Source organism: Macaca fascicularis, chromosome 6 (assembly GCF_037993035.2).
Source record: "Macaca fascicularis isolate 582-1 chromosome 6, T2T-MFA8v1.1".
Lineage (NCBI taxonomy): Eukaryota > Metazoa > Chordata > Mammalia > Primates > Cercopithecidae > Macaca > Macaca fascicularis.
In genome coordinates this window covers 98,922,458-98,944,103 of record NC_088380.1, presented here as the reverse complement: position 1 = coordinate 98,944,103, position 21,646 = coordinate 98,922,458, and the positions used below count along the sequence as shown (strand labels likewise).

Here is a 21,646-nt window from a genome sequence, read left to right as displayed (position 1 = left end):
ATTGACAAAAGGAAGAAGCACATTATCTCTTTCTTTTCCTTTCATTTTAGTTTTTTTGTTGTTAGTCATATTCGTATTATCCCCCAGTAATTGTTTGTGGCAATAAAACTTTATTTTAACTTAACCTTAGTAAAACTTTATAAAGTACATTAATCATAGTATCTTTTTACTTATTTGTATGTTTAAAGTGGCATTGTCCTATATCACAAAATGTATCTTTAATGGCCTAAAAATATGAAGATATTGGAATCATATTCTCATCAACCGTAGCCCAATATGAAAGACATACTTTTGAATTATATACTTCTTCCCACATTTTTGAAGATTTACTATATTTTATTTGATTGTTACATCTACCTTAAAGTTCTATTTGATATAATCAATCAGTAATGTTAAGTAAAAAATAAAATGTAATTTTCTTTAAGTATTTTGTGAGACTCTAATATTCCAAAGTACAAAAACAATTATTTTAAAAAATAAATATTAGTGTTCTTTTGGTGACACAGACAACCAACATTTTATGACCAAGACGTTATCACATAAAGCTTGTATTGGAGATATTTATAACAAGGCTTTTTCTCTTTGGCTTCTCAGGTATTTGACTATGATTTTGGACTACAGGATGACTTTATGGGCTCAGCCTTTCTGGATCTGACACAATTGGAGTTAAACAGGTAACTTTTGAACTGTTGTAATATCACCACCCCTTGTCATGCAGTGGGCTTGTGTAACAGAAAATGTCAGCTGATCTGGGGTCTAGTTCTGTCATTCACAGTGGTGAGCCTTCATGCTAGTCAGCCTTTCTCAAATCCATCTTCCTCACTTACTCAGTGGAAATAATGGCATCTTCCCTGACTGCCTCATTCAACAACTTTTCAACCAAAAACTTCTTGGATGCCTACCTGCTGTGTTTCCCAGTGTCATGAGCATCCGTGTGAAGAGACCACCAAACAGACTTTGTGTGAGCAATAAAGCTTTTTAATCACCTGGGTGCAGGCGGGCTGAGTCTGAAAAGAGAGTCAGCCAAGGGAGATAGGGGTGGGGCCATTTTACAGGATTTGGATATGTAAAGGAAAATTACAGTCAAAGGGGATTGTTCTCTGGCGGGCAGGGGTGGGGGGGTCACAAGGTGCTCAGTTGGGGAGCTTTTGAGCCAGGATGAGCCAGGAAAAGGAATTTCACAAGGTAATGTTATCAGTTAAGGCAGGAACAGGCCATTCTCACTTCTTTTGTGGTGGAATGTCATCAGTTAAGGCAGGAACATCTGGGTGTGTACATGCCATCTGGGTGTATAAGGCCATCTGGGTGTGTATGTGCAGGTCACAGGGGATATGATGGCTTAGCTTTGACTCAGAGGCCTGACATTCCTGTCTTCTTATATTAATAAGACAAATAAAACAAAATAGTGTTTAAGTGTTGGGGTGGCGAAAATTTTTGGGGGGTGGTATGGAGAGATAATGGGCGATGTTTCTTAGAGCTACTTCAAGTGGGATTAGGGCCAGCATGAAAACCTAGAGTGGGAGAGATTAAGCTGAAGGAAGATTTTGTGGTAAGAGGCGATATTGTGGGGTTGTTAGAAGGAGCATTTGTCATATACAATGATTGGTGATGGTGTGGATGCGGTTTTGTATAAATTGAAAAACTAAACGGAAGACACAAGCTCTGAATAAGAGAAGGAAAAAAACAGGGATTAAAGGACTAAGAATTGGCAGGACCTAGGACATCTAATTAGAGAGAGCCTAAGGGGGGTCAGCGTAATTACTTGCTTGGTTGCTGAGTTTTTAGACTCTAAGTTTTTGGGGCGCAGTCCAAGTTGGTCTGGTGTCTGGAATGAGACTGGGACCTAATAAAAAGGAGTGTCCACACAGGAGCTCAAATGGGCTGTACCCTGTAGCATTCCGAGGACAGGCCTGAATTCTGAGAAGGGAAAGTGGTAAAAGTATTGTCTAGTCCTTTTTAAGTTGGTGACTGAGCTTGGTGAGGTGTGTTTTTAAAAGACCATTAGTCCGTTCTACCTTTCCTGAAGATTGAGGGCAGTAAAGGATATAAAGGTTTCACTGAATACAAAGAGCCTGAGAAACTGCTTGGGTGATTTGACTAATAAAGGCTGGTCTGCTTTCAGACTGTATAGAGGTGGGAAGGCCAAACCGAGGAATTATGTCTGACAGAAGGGAAGAAATGACCACGGTGGCCTTCTCAGACCCTCTAGGAAAGGCCACTACCTACCTAGTGAAAGTGTCTACCCAGACCAAGAGGTATTTTAGTTTCCTGACTCGAGGCATGTGAGTAAAGTCAATTTGCCCATCCTGGGAGGGGGCAAATCCCTAAGCTTGATGCGTAGGGAAGGGAGGGGGCCTGAGAAATTCCTGAGGAGTAGTAGAATAGCAGATGGAACACTGAGAAGTGATTTCCTTGAGGATAGATTTCAAGGATGGAAAGGAAATGAGAGGTTCTAAGAGACAGGCTAGTGGCTTGTAACCTCGATGGAAGAGGTTATGAAATGACGACAGAATAGAATGGGCCTGTGAGGCTAGAAGGAGATATTTTCCTTGGTCTAAGAACCATTTGCCTTGTGTGGGAAGAGATTGATAGGTGGAAGTTTCAGCGGGGGAGAAGGTAGGAGTGACTGATGTGAAGGAGGAAAACTGCTGTGAGGGATAGAAGTTGGAATGCTAGTTCATTTTTTAGCTAACATAACGTAAGCATTGTCCTGAGCAATGATATCTGATGCCTTTTGATGGCTGCTTTCTAGCTACCTTATCAGCATAATTGTTGTCTTGAGTGATGGTGGGGGGAAGAAAATAGATTTTGGAAGTTATGAGAACTGTAGAGAGTGAGTTGAGCATAGTTTGATTTGTAGGGCCTCTAACAGTATTAAAGCAGTGGCAGCCACTGCAAGCAGACATGAGGGCTAGGCTAAAACAGTGAGGTCAAGTTGTTTGGACAGAAAGGGTACAGGATGCGGTCTCGGCTCTTCATGCCTAGGAAGGAAAGAAGTTGTTGTTTTGTAGAAGGGATTGGAGTTTGGGTGATTAGCCAGACACAATCAGCAGGGAGAGCATGTGTGTTTTTATGAGAATTATGCTGAGACAGGTAACAGATGAGGAAGAAATTTGGGCTTGACTGAAGTAATGGGGGCTGTCTGTGAAGCCTTGCATCAGTACAGCCTGGGTAATTTGCTGAGCCTGATGGGTGTCAGGGTCAGTTCAAGTGAAAGCAAACAGAGGCTGGGATGAAGGGTGCAAAGGAATAGTAAGGAAAGTACGTTTGAGATCCAGAACAGAATAATGGGTTGTGGAGGGAGGTATTGAGGATAGGAGAGTATATGGCTTTGGCACCATGGGGTGGATAGGCAAAACAATTTGGTTGATAAGGCGCAGATCTTGAAATCACCTGTAAGCCTTGTCTGGTTTTAGGACAGGTAAAATGGGGGAAGTGTAAAGAGAGTTTATAGGCTTTAAAAGGCCATGCTGTAACAGGTGAGGGATAATGGGCTTTAATCCTTTTAAAGCGTGCTGCAGGATGGGATACTGGCGTTGAGCCGGGTAAGGGTGATTAGGTTTTAATGGGATGTAAGGGGTGCATGATCGGTCGCCAAGGAGGGAGTAAAGGTGTCCTATACTTGTGGTTTAAGGTGGGGAGATACAAAGGGAGGATGTGAAGGAGGCTTTGAACTGGGAAAAAGGGTGGCAGTGAGGTGTGGCTATAGTCCAGGAACAGTCAGGGAAGCAGATAATTTAGTTAAAATGTCTCATCCTAATAAGGGAGCTGGGCAGGTGGGGATAACTAAAAAACATTGCATAAAGTAATGTTGTCCAAGTTGGCACTAGAGTAGGGGAGTTTTAAGAGGTTTAGAAGCCTGGCCGTCAATACTCACAACAGTTATGGAGGCAAGGGAAGCAGGCCTTTGAAAAGAAGATAATGTGGAGTTGGTAGCCTCCATTCTGATTAAGAAGGGTACGGACTTACCCACCACTGTGAGAGTTACCTGAAGCTCGGTGTCCATGATGGTCCAGGGGACTTCCGAGGCAATCAGGCAGCGTCAGTCTTCAGTCACTAAGCCAAGAAGATCTGGAAAAGAGTCAGTCAGAGCCTTGGGTCAAAGTTCCAGGGGCTCTGGAAGTGGCTGCCAGGTGAGTTGAACAGTCCGATTTTTCAGTGGGGTCCCGCACAGATGGGACACGGCTTAGGAGGAATCCTGGGCTGCGGACATTCCTTGGCCTAGTTTCCAGATTTCCAGCACTTGAAGCAAGTTTCTGGGGGAGGCGGTCCTGGAGGAATGCCTGGCTGCTGCAGTTCAGGCATTTGGAAGTTTTGTGCACTGGAGACGTGGCTGGGGTTTCTCTCATAGTGGAGGCAAGGAATTGCAACTCAGAAATACATTGCTACTTGGCTGCCTCTACTTTATTATTGTACAGCTTGAAGGCGAGGTTCATTAAGTCCTGTGGTGGGGTTTGAGGGCCAGAATTTAATTTTGGGGGTTTTATTTAATGTCGGGAGCGGATTGAGTAATAAAATGTATATTGAGAATAAGACGGCCTTTTGACCTTTTAAGGTCTAGGGCTGTAAAGCGTCTCAGGGTTGCTGCCAAATGAGCCATGAACCGTGCTGGGTTTTTCATATTTGATGAAAAAGAGCCTAAACGATAACTGATTTGGGAGAGGTCGGATAAAGAAAAAGGAGCATTAACCTTGACTATGTCTTTAACTACAGCCACCTTTTTAAGAGGAAATTGCTGGGCAGGCGCAGGAGGGCTAGTCGAAGAATGGAACTGTAAGCCAGATCGGGTGTGAGGAGGGGAGGTGATAAAAGGATTATAGGGTAGGGGAGCGGAGGCTGAGGAAAAATTGGGACCTAGCTCAGCCTGGTGAGGAGGGGAGAGGTCAGATGGGTCTGTAGAAAAGAAAGATTAGAAAACCTCAGCTATGCTTGGGGTTGGGACTGAGGGGATAGGCGGGAGGGAAAGAAGGAAGATTTGGGACGAGTTGCATTGGGAACAGAGACTAGGGAGGGACCGATGTGTAAAAGAATGCCTGGATGTCAGGCACCTCAGACCGTTTGCCTATTTTACGACAAGAATTATTTAGATCTTGTAGGATGGAAAAATTCAAAGTGCTGTTTTCTGGCTATTTGGAATCACTGTCGAATTTGTATTGGGGTCAAGCAGCACTGTAGAAGAAAATAAGGCGTTTAGGTTTTAGGTCAGGTGTGAGTTGAAGAGGTGTTAAGTTCTTAAGAACACAGGCTAAGGGAGAAGAAGGAGGGATGGAGGGTGGAAGGTTGCCCATAGTGAAGGAGGCAAGCCCAGAGCAAAGAGAGAGTAGAGACATGGAGAGAAGGGGTTGGGGGGGTTCTTGCCCTCCAGAAAAGAGGGAAAGGGGTCAGGATGCAGAGATAAGGGGTTGGGCACAGAGATAAGGGATCAGGAGTTTCTTGCCCCCCAGAAAAGAGGGAAAGGGGTAGAGACGTGGAGATAAGGGGTTGGGGGGTCCTTGCCACCCAGAAAAGCGGAGAAGGGGTCAGCAGGTTCTTGCCCCCTAGAAAAGCAGAGACGGGAGAGAAGGGGTTGGGGGTTTTGACCCCGCCCCCACCCCCCCAGCCCCCACCCCCCCCAGCCGCCATCCTCCTGCCCCCATCCCCCCCCACCGCCCTCCTACCCCCACCCCCCAGCCCCCATCCCCCTGTCCCCATCCCCCCGCCCCTCCCCCATCCCCCCCACTCCTCCCCCGTCCCCCGCCACCCCACCCCACCCCCACCAGAAAAGCAGTACATGCCGCTAAGGGTGAAGGACCAAGGCAGGCATCCCTTCGTGGTCAGACACCTCTGAAACATGGGTGAATAATCAGGCAGGCGTCCTCCGCGTGATTAAACACCAAGGGAAGACTGTCTTCCCGAGTCCGTGACTGGCGCCAGAGTTTTGGGTCCATGGATAAAAGGCATCGCCTTTGTCTCTACCAGAAAAGGAAAGGAACTGAAATTAAGAGAAGGGAGAGATTGAAGTGTGGCGCCAAGATTGAAAGGAGAAAGAGGTTGAGGGATAGTGAGAGAGGCTGGAGAAAAGAATAAAAAGAGGGACCTTACGGGATTTAAAATTGTTGAGATGTTCCTTGGGCTGGTGGGTCTGAGGACCCAAGATTGTAGGTGGATCTTTCTCACGGAGCAAAGAGGAGAAGGACGGGGGATTGATCTCCCAAGGGAGGTCCCCTATCCGAGTCACGGCACTAACATGTCATGCGCGTCCATGTGAAGAGACCACCAAACAGGCTTTGTGTGAGCAATAAAGCTTTTTAATCACCTGGGTGATGGACGGCTGAGTCCAAAAAGAGAGTCAGCCAAGGGAGATAGGGGTGGGGCTGTTTTACAGGATTTGGGTAGGTAAAGGAAAATTACAGTCAAAGGGGGTTGTTCTCTGGCGGGCAGGGGCGGGGGGTCACAAGGTGCTCAGTTGGGGAGCTTTTGAGCCAGGATGAGCCAGGAAAAGGAATTTCACAAGGTAATGTCATCAGTTAAGGCAGGAACCAGCCATCTGGGTGTGTACGTGCAGGTCACAGGGGATATGATGGCTTAGCTTTGGCTCGGAGGCCTGACACCCAGTACTGTGCTAAGCACCAGGGATCGAGAGATAAAAGACACATTCCTTCCTTTCACGTTGCCCATATGGTTTTAATGGGGCATAAAAAAAAATGCATGTTAGTCATAATTATTAAGAATCGGACTACTATATATAAAATACAGTGTGTGCACTTTGCTTCAGAAACAGCAACTCTCTTGTCACTTGAGCCATGGTAGAATCTGATTTTGCCATTGCCGGATTACCAAGGAGTGCTCCTAAGGTGGAGGCTGGTTATTTGTATTTGCTCAGTTTCATATCATTGCTTCTCTAGTTGCAAAGTTGCTATTGTTACTAATATTAATCATTCTTTACACCTAATAATGGGCTTGTACTTTTCCGAAGTGAATTTCAACATAGGAACTAAGAATTGATTTGTACTATAGAATAAAAAAATACCGTTAGAAAAGATCACGCATGCTGAAATAGGCTGCAAAGGAAGCTGTGAAACCTTCTTCGACGGTTTTAAGGAGAAGGAATTCATGGCTGTTTTGGATGATCATGTTACATCGTGCAGCAGGGATGGTGGAAAACAGGAAAGCAGAGTAATGAGCCAGATCACTACTTTTCTACTTTGTAATTACACATTACAGTCAACTTAGTTTTAGCACAATGGCTGATTGGTCTTCCAATAGTCATTGTTGCCTTGGACTGGACAAAAGAGCAGCCTTTCCTATACTTTTTCTTTAAGTCCTTCATTCCAGCCCATAGCCTAGCACAGGCTCACACCTCCCCACCACTGTAGGAAGTGCCCTAAGTAGTGTTGCATGGAGTCTATTATCATGAAAACTGAGCTCAATCTAGAATAGACTGTGCTGTTCTTCTGTAAAGTTCACAGGTACTTTCTCTTAGATCTCTGCATAAGGATATGCAAGTGACTAGACTTAATCCCAAACCGTAAATTTATCTTGTTTCCTATTAAAGATAAATCATTGGTGAAAAATAATTTGAAATGGTGACAATTTGGAATAATTTCAAAAACTAAAAGAGATTATTTATACATGAGCATTTGGTGTGTATTTTGCCACATAACATATTTTGTGTATTTCACTAGCAATTCCTTCTCCTCAAAACCACAAAAATATCTAATTACTACTTTTTAAAATAACGTATTTGTGTATGCTGTTTTGTTCTAAATGTAAATCAGTAGTCTCTGGGTATAGAAAAAGTGATAATAATTGTAGTCATATAAATGTTTATGTTATTATACTATGTAATACATTGAGGTATCTCTGAAAGAATAATACATCATAAGACAGTTGTAAATGTTCATGTATCTTTATCATGTAATTACTAAAAAATATAATGAAGTTTTTCTATTAATTTTTGTATGTAATTATTACATGAAAATGAACTAAATCAAACTGTAACCCCATATGTGTATTTAGTGTATATGTGTGTATGTATATATGTGTATATATATTTACGTGTATGTACATGTGCATGTATATATGTGTGTATATATATTCACGTGTGTGTATGTATATGTGTATGTATGTATGTGTGTATATATATTCACATGTGTGTATGTATATGTGTATGTATATATGTGTATATATATATTCACGTGTGTGTATGTATATGTATATGTATGGTGCTTGTGTATATGTATGGTGCTACTCTCTGTGGGTTTAGAGAGTATAGAAAGGAGACTGATAGGCTTCTTAATAGGGTTGTAGTTTCTTGGCCTTTTCAAACACTTTCTGGAACCTTCATGGGTTTAGAAAGCAGAAATTCATCTGGTGAATTCAGATCTACTCACAGTTTATTGGATAGCTTAATACACTGATAATATTTTAATAACAAAAATTGTCCCAAGAAAGTAAAGGAAAACAAAATTGCTTTTTATCTTAAAAGAATAAAGTATTAATGAAAATATATTTGGCTTATTCATTTAATGACTGTTCAAAATCTAAATATTTTCTATCACAGGCCCACAGATGTGACCCTTACTCTGAAAGATCCTCATTATCCTGACCATGATCTTGGAATCATTTTGCTCTCAGTCATCCTTATCCCTAAAGAAGGAGAGTCCAGGGATGTGGTAAGTTCCCCCACAGCCTAGTAGGAGCTCTTTCTTGCTCTCTCTTGTTCGAATGTTGTGAGCCTTTCTTTGGACCCAGAGGTAGTAATGAAGAGAAGCTGCCTATGAAAATATGCCCTGTTCTTTATTTCTGTGAGTATCCTAGGTATTGCTCATTCATGCTTATTGTATCTTTTCAACTCTAATTTCCTGTTCCACCCTCCAGATCAGAACCTCTTGTTGTAAATAAGAAGCAGATTTGAATTTTTATTTTAATTTTATTTCTCAATTTCAGACATGTTATATTATAGGCAAATATTAGTATTCATTTGGGGAATACATTTATTAGTGAATTGAATACTTGGAATTCCACGTTAAGGTATCCAGACCCTGCTGTTTTGACTGCATTGTCAGGTGTACCACAACAGAGAAAATGAGGTGAAATTATAACAGAGTTTCTGCTTTCTGGTATTTGTTTACTGAATGATAAGTGAGTACTTTTCATCTTCTTGATGGGCTTCCATATTGATATTACCCATTTTTCAGCACTAGCTGTCTGTACGTCCTTGCACACCATGCTGCTATGAGAAACTGACAAGGGACACAGAGGAGCCAATTACTCCCCCCGAGTTGAAGTGACATTAAAAAATATCAGGCTTGACCCATATCAGTATGCTTACTAGTGTACTTTCTGCCACAACTTGCCAGAGATTATTTATTAGACTCAATGTGCTTTCATGTGCCTGGGAACTACTCTAACTAGCTCTGACTATAACATATTTTAGTAGTAGACATAATTTTTTTAGGCAAGTCGAAATACTCTATTTCAGCAATGTATGTATTGCTGTCCTGAAATAATGCATGATTAAAGTTGGTTATAGATTGTCTGCTGGAAAGGTATTGTTGGCATTTTCCACTAGACTGTAGGTAAATATTGTGAAATTCAACTTCAAATTTGGAAATACTTTAAACTCATTGAAAAATTCACCCTTCCAAGAATTATTTCTCTCCATCCTTTTTAGAAATGTAATGATGACACGTATGTTTATATATAATATTTGCTAAATTGGGTTAAGTATCTGTATTTCATTCACTGAGGAAGAAGTTTCTCTTTTTAGATAAGAATTACCAGATAGTAATACCTAGTGTGAGAACTTAGCTTGGTAAAATTATGTATGTATGTGTGCACATGCACCCTTGTGCAGAGGGGTGGGTGAGAAACAATTTTTACAAAAAGTATTTAGAAATGAAAGCCCGTCATCTTAGAAGTCACTACTTCAGAAGACATTATTTCACCCAGCACAAGCCAAGAAGTATAACCTAGCTGGCTAATCCATACATAGGAATCAATTGTAAATGTTCATTTTGTGTTTTATTCAAATAATTCAATGAGTCTAGTATTCACCAAGAACCTACTTTAAGCTGGTTCCTGTGCTGAACACTTAGGATACAATAGAACTTAGACCCAGTGGAGAACCCAGGAATCAATTAATCACTGATAGGAACAACTGTTTTAAATGCTGTGAAAAAGAGGTACATACTGCTGAAAGAGCAAATATAGGAAAATTTTTAGTAGCCAGGGGTTAAGGATTCTCGAAGGAAGTCAAATAACACCTGAAATATGAAGTGTAAAACAGGCCTTAATAAAGCAAAAACAAGAAAGAGAGGTGGTATTTAAAGCAGAGGAGACAACACACACAAAGGCCAGGTGACAAGAGGAACCATGTTGCATTTCAAGAATTGAAAAACCACTGGAGTTTAGAGAAGGTGGAAGCAAAGACAGTGTGGGTGATCAGAGTGCATAACGACACTGGGGTGGAAGGACGATGCCCAGACTGTGTAGAACTCATTGACCATGTTAAGTTTTGGGTCTTTCCCCAAAAAACTGTGGGGATCCATTGAAAGATCTGTGAATCGAAAGCAGTGGAATCGTATTTGCCTTTTGAAAATCTTTGTGGCTGCATTGTAGAAAATATATTGAAGGGGTAAGAATGAGTACCTGGAGACCAATTAGGAGGCCATGGCGAAAATCCAGGTGAAAGATGATGGAACTTTGGATTAGAACTGTCAGAGGTAGAGATGGAGGGAAATTGGCAGGTTTACCTAGAGGAGGTAAAAATCAAGAAGACTTGATGATAGAATATTCTTGTGCTGGGGTTCTTTGTTATTTTAATGAAGGACAGCACTTCATAAATCAAGATACCTAAGTGTCTGAGATCCTGTGTAGTCCCAGACCATCTAAACTTGCAATATTCCTGGAGATTGGAATGATATAGCAGCGATTGTGGTGATTTGGGTGATGTGATAATGTACAGTCAACTGAATTTTTACATTAAAGGGATGTTTATTAAACACTCTAACATCAAACTGAGGGTTTGAGGGAGCAAGTTAATATCAGGAGACCCTACTATGAAGCTGCTGAGTTGTTCTAAATTACACAGAAATATATGTCCACAAAGGCAAAGTAGTTTCCAACATTATTTTTTCTTCAACAATCCTTCAAAAATCCCTCAATCTCCAGGGTTGTTCAAATTTATTTTTTAAATATAAGAATTATTTAAAAATATTACAGTGCCTGGGAGCTGATCATCAGTAAGTTATCAAACACAAATAAAGAAGAAAATAGGTGGGTTACATGAAAGTAGTTATATATCAAAAATATGGTTTTCTTCACCTTCTTTTCCTCCTTTTCCTTTCTCTTCATCATATCTCTTCAGCCACATTCACCCTTAACACAAAAAGTTCCTTCTGAAATCCTCATGCTATTTTCTTGGCTCAAATCCATTTGACTACCCCAGATTTTTTGGAAGAAATCTTTCCAAAGGTATTTTTCATCTCAGAAAGTTTTTTTGCATTCATTGCCTTACTTCATGCCCTCTTCTTTCAAAGTTCCAGAGAGCACATGCAGCGCTCTCTGCTGCATTAAGAGAGAAATGGTGTCTTCTCTCCTTCTCTCCTGTTATTGACTCTCTTATGGCTTCTTTCTTCATCAGAGAAGCAAGTGGCTCAACCAGGGCTTAGAAAAGACACAGTGATCAAGTCTGTTCAGAGCCAGCCTCTGGCTGGTGAACATCCTTGTACTTTCCGTCCTGACCTCGGTCACCCCTGAGGAAGCAGAGAGAAGGGTAACCAGTGTGGTTATCCTGGCTCATCCTCGTGGGTACAATCAATAGCTGAGGCATGGGCTTGGTTGTATAGAAGCAAGCAGGGCCAGAGGAGAGGGGAGAAAGGAGGGAGGGGAGAAAGATTCCCCCTTGGAGATTCTACTGGGATTCAGTATCCTGGCTATTGGGATGTCCTAAATTTGAACCTGGGTTTGTAAATATATGCTCTACGTTATGAAAATGCCCCAAAATACATATAAATTGGCTTTTCTTTTGTGTTTGTCCTACATTGCAGTTCTATAACTATTTTATTAAGCTCTCTAAAACTGATTCTTATATTTAGCAACACTGGTTGTTAGGTTTTGAAACTCTGAATAAGAACCATTTGTAGGCATCTGTATAAAACAAAATACTTATTGATCATCTACTAAGCATTATACTAGGCTTTATAACACCCTCTTTCTTCTTCTTCTAAGTTTTCAGTGACTTGTGGCTATTTCTCTAATTAAATGGAAACTTCTGGTGAGAAATTTTAAGGCTCTCCAACAAGCAATGTATGTTCCCTCACTGTAACTTCTGTCCCAGCCATACAAACTCCTTCACGGTTCACCTTCTCTCAAGTCCAGGCTTTCTTCAGCGTTACCTGTGTACCTAAAATATGCCTATGTATAGTTCACCTTGCCTCCATCCTATATCCTATCACTCATAAGAGGGGAATTATATATATATAATACATAAAGTCTTCCTTATGATGACTTCAAAAGACCAAGTGAGGGTATATGTTTTTTTTCTTACCTCAATATTCAAATCCCTGAGGTTGTCACAAACAATATCAACTCATGATTAAATAATGATTTAATTTTCTTTTGTAAGTTCTCAAAATTAGTATATTAATGATAATCTGCTTGAAATCAAGCCTTATTGGTCTTCCCACAGAATTCTAATGATTGACAATAAATTATAAACCCATCACTGTATTTTCTTCATTCTGTAACATGTCAAATATCAGCTTAGTAATTTTTCTGGGCTACATTTGAAGTTTCTTGGTTAAAAATCACAGATCCAATGTATCTTCTACTTAAATTTTCAGATATCTAAAAGACATAACATACTGCAGCTGTAAAAATGGCATGCTGAACTTTCACAAATTATTCAGAAACAAATTTTAGAGAAATTTAAGCTAAAAATGCAACAAACCAGAAATCAGTTACTGTATGCTTCACAATCCCTAGAAAACGAGAATTATGTAAGAAAGGAATAAAGGCAAATTTTACATTGACCCTCACAGAGTAAAATTACAAGAGTTCTGTTCTCTTTGATTACTAGCTCAGAAATAATTTATTTCAGGCTTTTAGCACTGAAGATGTTAGTTCAAAAACCACATGTTTATTCGTATGCCTGTATTGATAAAACTTTGCTAAATATTTTATATGTATTAAAAATGGAGAATGAAAGAGATGTGTTTCAAGAGCCTTTTACAGATAAAACCTAATGATCAAATAGGAAATAGAACATTAATGTGAATAAAATGCTATGCCAAGGTAGGAAGAAATGAGTAACTGGAAGTACAGAGTCCTTAGCATTACAAAGTGGTAAGATTTCTAAAACAGTCATCTTGTGAGTTTTTTATGCACTGTTAATAGTAACAATACGTTCCATGAATTATGCAGTTGGGATGATTTCTCCTTGTGTGGATTGCCAGCTCTAGAAATCAGTAAAAGTGAAGAACGAGTTGAAAAACCTATCAGCCTACTGAATCTACTAAAGCCTCTAAAATATTCAATGTCTAATTGCAGCAATTTGTATTTCATAGGTGCCATATCAAAATCTTCTCCATTGAGGTCATGATTGAGTCTTTTAAAAAAATTCCCAGATGTGAACAGATATATATGTATATACATTTTAAGTCTCCAGCATTGTGTGTACAAGAAACAAAAACCTCCTTGGGGGGCATGCTGATGAGTTGCATGGCACAATTGTCATTTCTGTTTTGATTGCATGTCCTATTTTTGAACCTGTAAAAGTGTGTAGTGCATATATGTGTGTCCTATATATGGCAATTTGTCTGATAGTGTGTTTGAGTTCTTTCTGGCTCTTTTTCTAGCAGAGTTCAATCCACAGCTTTCTTCATTGGAGAATTTGTGAAATAAAAGTGAGTTAATTTGTGTTACACACTCTCTTAAATAACCTAGACCTACAAATTGCTTGCCTAAGGCTAAAAAATAGAAAATTCAAAGAAACATATGAATGACCTTAGTTGGCCTTTGATGAATTAAAAAAAAAAAAAAAACTTCTTTGTCTTGGATTAGTTTTGATATTCTTCAGAATTATTACACAGCCAACATTTGAAGAAATATCTACCTACAAAAAGTTGAATATATGTATGCTTTATAAGATGTATGTTACTATTGTATCTAATTATTCTGTGATTTTTTATATGTACAGTAGTTATATAATTGCCTAAAAAGTCACTTCAACAAAAGATAAAAATTAAAAAACGGATTGAGATTGTGGAGTCTTTTAAAAACAATTCCTTCTGCAGCTCTATCACAAGCCATATTTTTATGCTACTTCATTCCTTTTACTGGCTTCAAGGAAGTTGAGCTGCTAATGAAGAATTTGAATTGTACTATAATAATATCAGGTAATAATCCTTTCAAAAATTAATTCATATGTTTCTCAGCTGAAGTTAAGATCATAGAGCAAAAAATAAATCTTATTTTTCTATAATTTGCTTCATCTTCTATTTTTAACAATCCCCAATCTTCCTTCTCTAACATGTCTCACAGATAGCGAGAAAACATTATTAATAGTTTATCTATTAAATTAATTTTCTTTTTAACTTTTGTACTGTTTTAGTTTTATTGAATTGACCTTAACCCAACTACCTAAAAGAAAAAGGGACTTAGAAGTGAGATACTTAAACCCATTGCTTTGCTAATAGATTTGGCTCAAGAGGCAGAAATGTTATAAAATCTAGGGTCATTTTGAGAGTCACTGGGTATAGTAATAGAACTTTAGATACTGAATTAGGAAAATAATGAATGGGTTCTCATAACTGCTAAATCTTTCCTATTTATACTTAGGGTAATCACTGACTTTTATTGTATCAGTTTCTCAATCTGAAAAAGAAAACCTTGCAGCCTGCTTATAAAGCTATTTTGAGAGACAGGACAAATACTGGCCCTATATTTTGTTTTACTGTAGAAGGTTAATTTTATGTGGTGCTTGTGAGTCAGGGGATGTGACTTTGTGGAATCCTTGTAATATTGACTAGTGTTACCATGAGATTTCACTCTTTCTAATGTTCTATGGCCCTTTTACATAGCATAACATTTCTTATATAATAGAATTTTATATGATAAAATTCTCAGATGCTAGATAATGATGATAAATGACCGTGAATTAGTAGATTGTACTTTTTATATATCTTAATTGTTATTGATTGATTTGACTCAAAATATTGTCTCTAGGAGATACCATTCTTTGTCCATTGAAACTCTGCTTGGTGAGAAAGTTGAACATTTATTATCCAACTCTTATGGGGCAGTTTTTGTAAATATAACATACCACTTAAGTATTTGGTTTCTAGTTGCCTTTTGGTGATGATGGAGGAAGTGGTGGTGGTGGTGATGATGATGATGATGATGATACTGATGATAATATATCATTTAACATCAAAAATAAAGATTTATTACATGTCCCCCTAGATGGCCACCTCTATAACCCAATGCTGGGATTTGTTGCTTCAAAATGAACTGGACATTTAGTACTTTGAAAACATAGATTATTTCTATAATAGTATTTGATAACAGTGTTTTGCAGTTTCCTGACTGAAAAAAAAAAAAAGGAGGGGTGATGAGGAATCATTGTAACCTTAGGAAATCTATTATTATTTTATGTTTTGGTCAACATTTAATAAAGACTGTATGTAGAGAAAATATGCCCTATACGACCACTCCCTATAGAAAAGAGGAACGTATAATTATCTTTGAAAATGTTATGCTAGTCTTAGTTTTTACCCTAGAATGTACACATTCATTCTTGTGGTTTAGGTTAAAGGTTGCCCTCATCTTATATTAAAATCTTTCCATTTTTGTGTTATTCTAATCCATGAATAGTTTCTGACATGGTTCTTTTTTATGGTGAATCCTCCTGAAAGAGATACAGTTCTTAAAGTGCATTTCTCTGATATACAAATATGGCACAAGCACTTTAAGCTATATTCCTTGCCCTGAATATTTCCTATTCTCCACTTCATCTGCCTTAAAGATAATAGTAAAGCAAAGAGAGGGGAAAGAGGTTAATCAGGAAGGTTAATACTTCAGTGTTCATTGAGAAATTTTTTAAAGTGAAGAGAGGAAACAAAAAAAATCATTGAGCTTTTATGATTTAGTTTATTCAAGAGATTAGTGATCTTGGGGATGCATTACAAAGCTCTAGAACCTTAATTAAAACTTTTGGCCATACATATTTATTAGTATGACACAAACTAACTAGTTTAAAGGATATGCTTTCACTAAACATTTCTTTTTTCTTTTTTTTTTTTTTGAGACGGAGTCTTGCTGTGTCACCCAGGCTGGAGCGCAGTGGCGCGATCTCAGCTCACTGCAAGCTCCGCCTCCCGGGTTCACGCCATTCTCCTGCCTCAGCCTCCCGAGTAGCTGGGACTACAGGCGCCCGCCACCACACCCGGCTAATTTTTTTGTATTTAAAGTAGAGAAGGGGTTTCACTGTCTTAGCCAGGGTGGTCTGGATCTCCTGACCTCGTGATCCGCCCGCCTTGGCCTCCCATAGAGCTGGGATTACAGGCGTGAGCCACCGCGGCAGGCCTCACTAAACATTTAGCAGGAAAATGCACTAGTAGCCATTACAGTATGCAGCATTTGTTTTCAATTGAAAGCATCTGTAGACTCTGATGTAGTTAAAGATGAACTGGAAGCAGAGACAATTCTACAATGCCACCAAAGCAAAAGATTTTGAATGTGTTTGAAGAGAAAAAATATTATATACCTGATCAAGTCATGTACACCCTCAACCTCCACCACCAAAAGGAGCCATTGGAAATTATGAGACACAATGTGTTTTTTTCAGTCAGTAAAGGCATCCCAGTACTGGTCCCATTTTTTTTTTTTTTTTTTTTTAACAAAGGAATAAATCAAATGAACTCTCACCAGAAAGACTGCTGGAATGTTAAAGTTGTTTCTCTAGTCGTGTGTGCGTGGAAAACAAGTTTTGTGTTGTACAATTGCTGCAGGAACTGTTTGCTGTTTCAAGGGCTAATGTTTCCGCTAAAAAACAACTGGCTGCCCTCTTCTGTACTTGAGTGAAAAGATAATGAAAATGCTTTATTTTATTTACAGACAATGCTAATGAGGAAGAGTTGGAAAAGATCAAGTAAGGTAATTCTTAGCTTGTGATCTTTCAGCTTTTCTTGTTGAGAAGAATTATCATCTGCTTTCCCAGATCTCTCTCATCTCTTCAAAGTATGCTACCAGATTTCATACTATCCGATTGTTACTTTTCCCCATAAATTTAAGCAAACCATGTGATGTTTTTTAAGTAGAAATCACACTGATCAATAGCTTCAAATCATTCTTTCACTATTTTCTGGTCACTTCTCAACATCATTCTCAGCATCTAGTCTCAACTATATATGCAACAGGGTCTAGAAAATTGCTTTGCGCCAGGAATAAAATGATGAGGCTAGGGGAGGGACAACTCCAGATAGAAGAAAGATTTGCACAATTTATTTTATTTTTGGGGGTCACAGAAAATTGAGTATAAAGCTTTCTAAACTCAGAAATTCCTATATCATTACATCTTTAGAGTATACAATAAGAACCATTTTTCCCCATTGTCTCTTCTCACTTTAAGAAATAAAGTGAGAGGAGTTTATGGTTCCTGTAACTTACTAAGCCCCAGCTCTTTTGCAACTTGTAAGATATGCAAAATATAAACTAAGTGTTTAATTTGTTCAGTGGTGCTGCCACTCTTGGACACAGATATCAAGATGAAACAACTTTTATATGAATATACTTTGAAATAAATAAAAAGGATTTTACTTGTAAAAATCTTGTCTCCTCAAATTTCTACTTAGAGTCAGTATTCCTTTTTAATAGTGACTAATTTTTTTAGACCCTGGAACATGACAATCTTTTTCCTTCCATTCTGATTGAATCATGCTTTTACCTAAGCTTTTCTTTAATTTTGTCATTTTTATTACTGTGAATTAATATATATATATCAAAATGTTTTTATATTTATGGTAATGACTTAATCTATTTGAACAAGTGTCTCTTACTATACATTTTCTCCCTGATTCCTATGGCATTAATGACCAAAGAATAATTTGGCTCACAAAAAAGTCAGGACTCCCATTAAAATGGGAATAAAAATAAAAATAAAACTTTATTATTTTAATAAAATGAAAAACGCTTATTAAGGAAGGTTGCTGAATATTTCTAACTTAATGTTCACTGTGATTTTCACTAATCAAAGTTTCAAGATGTTTTGAAGAAATATTTGCACTGTTCATGTTTGTATTACTCTTTTTCCTTTGTAATTATAAAGTTATTGTTATATTAAAAGTGTATATATTTTTAAATTTATATAATTGGATATATTTGTGTAAAAAACATGACAACCCATCAATATGTAACAATATTCTTTCAGATATATTTAACATGATAGAGCAAGATATTATATAATATTTAGTATTAATTAATGGGGATAATCCATTTTATTGTATAAAAGGAAGAACAGAAATGAAGATTCTGCCAGGCACAGTGGCTCAGGCCTGTAATCCCAGCACTTTGGGAGGCCGAGGTGGGTGGATTACTTGAGGTCAGGAGTTCAAGACCAGCCTGGCCAACATGGTGAAACCCTGTCTCTACTAAAAATACAAAAATTAGCCAGGCGTGGTGGCATACGCCTGTAATCCCAGCTTCTAGGGAGGCTGAGGCAGGAGATGGCTTAAACCCCGGAGGCAGAGGTTGCAGTGAGCAGAGATCATGCCATTTCACTCCAGTCTGGGCAACAGAGTGAGACTCTGTCTCAAAAAAAAAAAAAAAAAAAAAAATTCTTCTTTAAAAATTATATTAAATGTACATTTAAATGTAAATATAATTTTAAACATAAATTAAGTAAAAGTATATCACATACTTTTGTTCCATATATAGAAAATTTAAAATGAATAATAAACATCTATCCTCTACTGTTTTTATATCTAAAATTCTTGGAGTTTATATTTATTATTAGCAATCCATTTATGTATTCAAATGGATACATTTTTCAAGCTTCCAACTGAAGATACAGAATTCCTATGTCTAACAGCACTCGTTTGAGTACTTGGCAGATTATATTTAGTACAGTGTTAACATAAGCTTTTGGGTTTTAGCCTAAGGGATTTTCAACTTTGAAAAATTTAATGGGGATATTGAATACTAAGTGAAGTAAAATTGGTTAACTCATTTGATTTTTTTTTTCTGTGAGAACATACTGAACACCTGCTAATTCATTCAGATTTTTTACTGTGCCCTAAAACATTTGCCATATTCATCCATATTAGTGTTACAAGAGCACAACGTTAAATTCAAAATGGGGGGAAAGTTTGACATTTCAATTACTAGCTAGTCCACCTTCCTTCACACACTCTGCTATGTTGAAACTGCTCCCTGAATCTTTCGTCCAGTAAATTGTGCTTCCTGGGAAACTAAGGGGTAAGGGACTATACCGTGTAGTTGTATAGGTTTAACTGTGTTACTGTTTTATGATAATGCATCATTTTCTAAATATTTCAATCTTCTTGTAAATTCTCGTCTGAGTACAGATTTTTCATTTTTTATTTTTGGAAATAGGGTGTAATTTTATTTGCATTACATTTAAATATGGGTATTTCATATATGATATAACTATGTTCAAATTCAAAGGTAAATTTTTCATAAAAACACAGATCATTTTCTTCCTCGGAATCTTGATTTACAGAATAAGGTCTCCCGCATCTTCACGGAAGGGCTTTGGCATGCAGCCTGTCTTTGAGTGTCAGTGGTGAATAGATAATCTAAGAAGTGTAAATTTTGTAGCAAAGGCTTAAAGATAGCCAGTGTTGTTAGAGATTCTCTCCAGTATGGAGTTTTTCTTCCTTTGCTTGGTTTCTTTCAGAAGTGATGTAACTACAGAGGAAGAAAGGCTAAATTGACACAGTTGTTGTTCTTTTAAATACGCCTGTCTCCCCACTATACAATGTGAATCAGCTCATGGAATTTCCCATTCCTTAAGCAGCTACTCGTCATTTTCATCATCTTGGTTTTCTGTAATGAAATTTCTTTGCCTATTTTTGTAACCATACTTCTGCTAATAATAGGCTCTTTCAATGGAAATCTTATTACTTGTGGCACTCACATAATGTGGGGTTGCATTTAACTATTGAAATCAAAAGAAGAATCTCCAGCTTGAGGACAGGGAGATCCTAACTGCTGTTCAGGACTAACTTATTATTTTTTTGGGGGGGAGGGTGGGTAATTGTATTACCACTTAGCAATACATAGGAAAAAATGCATCTAAACTTACCTCTGAAAAATAAGAATGTATGAAGTATGCATTGTATTTGAATGGCATATAAAGAAGTATATAGATATAAATTCCATAATATTTCCTCTTCTAGGGACAGAACCATCCTTTAAAAGACTCATTCTGGTTTTCCACAAGCACACTTTCTATTATGCACATTTTGAATTCTGCCCCACACTCAGCTGTTATAGAATTATGTTATTTTAAGAAGAAAGGGACTGATGTCTCCTTAAACTTGGGCAACAGAAGAATTATCCAGGTGAAAGAGTTACTCTTATGTTACAAAAATGTGTTTTAGCAGAGAAATGGTAGCGCTTTGGATTATTGCAATATTTTATTCTTTAGAAGAAACTTCTCACTGATAATTTATTCTAAGGTTAAATTATTCATGCAGAAAGTTTCATGAACTCAGAAGAGATGATTTATATGTATTTTGCGAATACATTTTGTGGGGCGAAGCCAAAAATGGAAAAATGTAATGAAATAATTGGCTCTATCAAACAATAAGCAATTATGATTTTACATTACATTGTGTGTGTGTGTGTGTGTGTGTGTGTGTGTGTGTGTGTTTTAACCTAGAATAATGAATTTACCAATGGGTAAAGGTGAGATAATAATAAACTTATGTGCTTTCAATAAATTACCTCAATTATATGAGAAATATTATTGTGATGATATAAAAACATACACATTGCAATTCATATTCTTGACAATAACAGTTTAGAATTGTTTTTCTTTCAGAAAAGTTCATCCTTTGAATAATATAATACAGACTACTGTGATAGTGTCTGATTATCATATCTTCTGTTACTTGACAGCTTATATCTTTTTTTAATAATACATCTTTTTATAAAGATTTTATTATAACCACTTAGCATAATTTTAATGAACTATAAAACACTTTATTCATTGGTTGAATGAAGCAATTTTTAATATGACTTTTGGCAAGGAGATCGTTAATTTAAACTAGAGAACACTTTCAACTCCATAAGTCTGCAGGGCGTAGTAGTTAAACCTGACACCTTGGATGACACATTAAAAATGTATCAGCGAAAACTCTAAGTGCTTTAATTTAACTAACAGTGGAGAAACAGATTAACACATCTTTAAGCATCTCACACAGTCAGCTAGACATGACGAAAAAAAGTCATTATTTAGCAACTATCAAGTTCTTTCCACAAAACCTTTATGTCCTGATAATAAATAGGTAATTTTTTTAAAGCGGCAAAAATGAAAACTCTTGGTCATAGACTTTCTCAACTATGAGTGACCAAATTGGGTGCCATATTTCTAGTCACTATGCATATGTGTTTGAAAAAAAATTATATGCTCGGTGTT

The 21,646-nt window shown here is 37.7% G+C and overlaps 1 protein-coding gene across 24 annotated transcripts in view; it reads left to right on the top strand.

Moving 5' to 3' along the window:
* The window catches only part of MCTP1 (multiple C2 and transmembrane domain containing 1), a 596,832-nt gene that overhangs the window by 351,846 nt on the left and 223,340 nt on the right, over window positions 1–21,646 (top strand). For 10 of the 24 annotated variants that reach the window (XM_045394824.3, XM_045394823.3, XM_005557397.5 and 7 more), the window contains 3 exons: window positions 595–674; window positions 8,543–8,654; window positions 17,101–17,139. In XM_045394824.3, the coding sequence (XP_045250759.2) occupies window positions 595–674; window positions 8,543–8,654; window positions 17,101–17,139 (231 nt within the window). Of the gene's footprint in view, window positions 1–594; window positions 675–8,542; window positions 8,655–13,841; window positions 13,890–17,100; window positions 17,140–21,646 lie in introns of all 24 variants that reach the window. The other 14 variants (XM_045394822.3, XM_015451454.4, XM_015451450.4 and 11 more) reach the window with 2 other exon arrangements.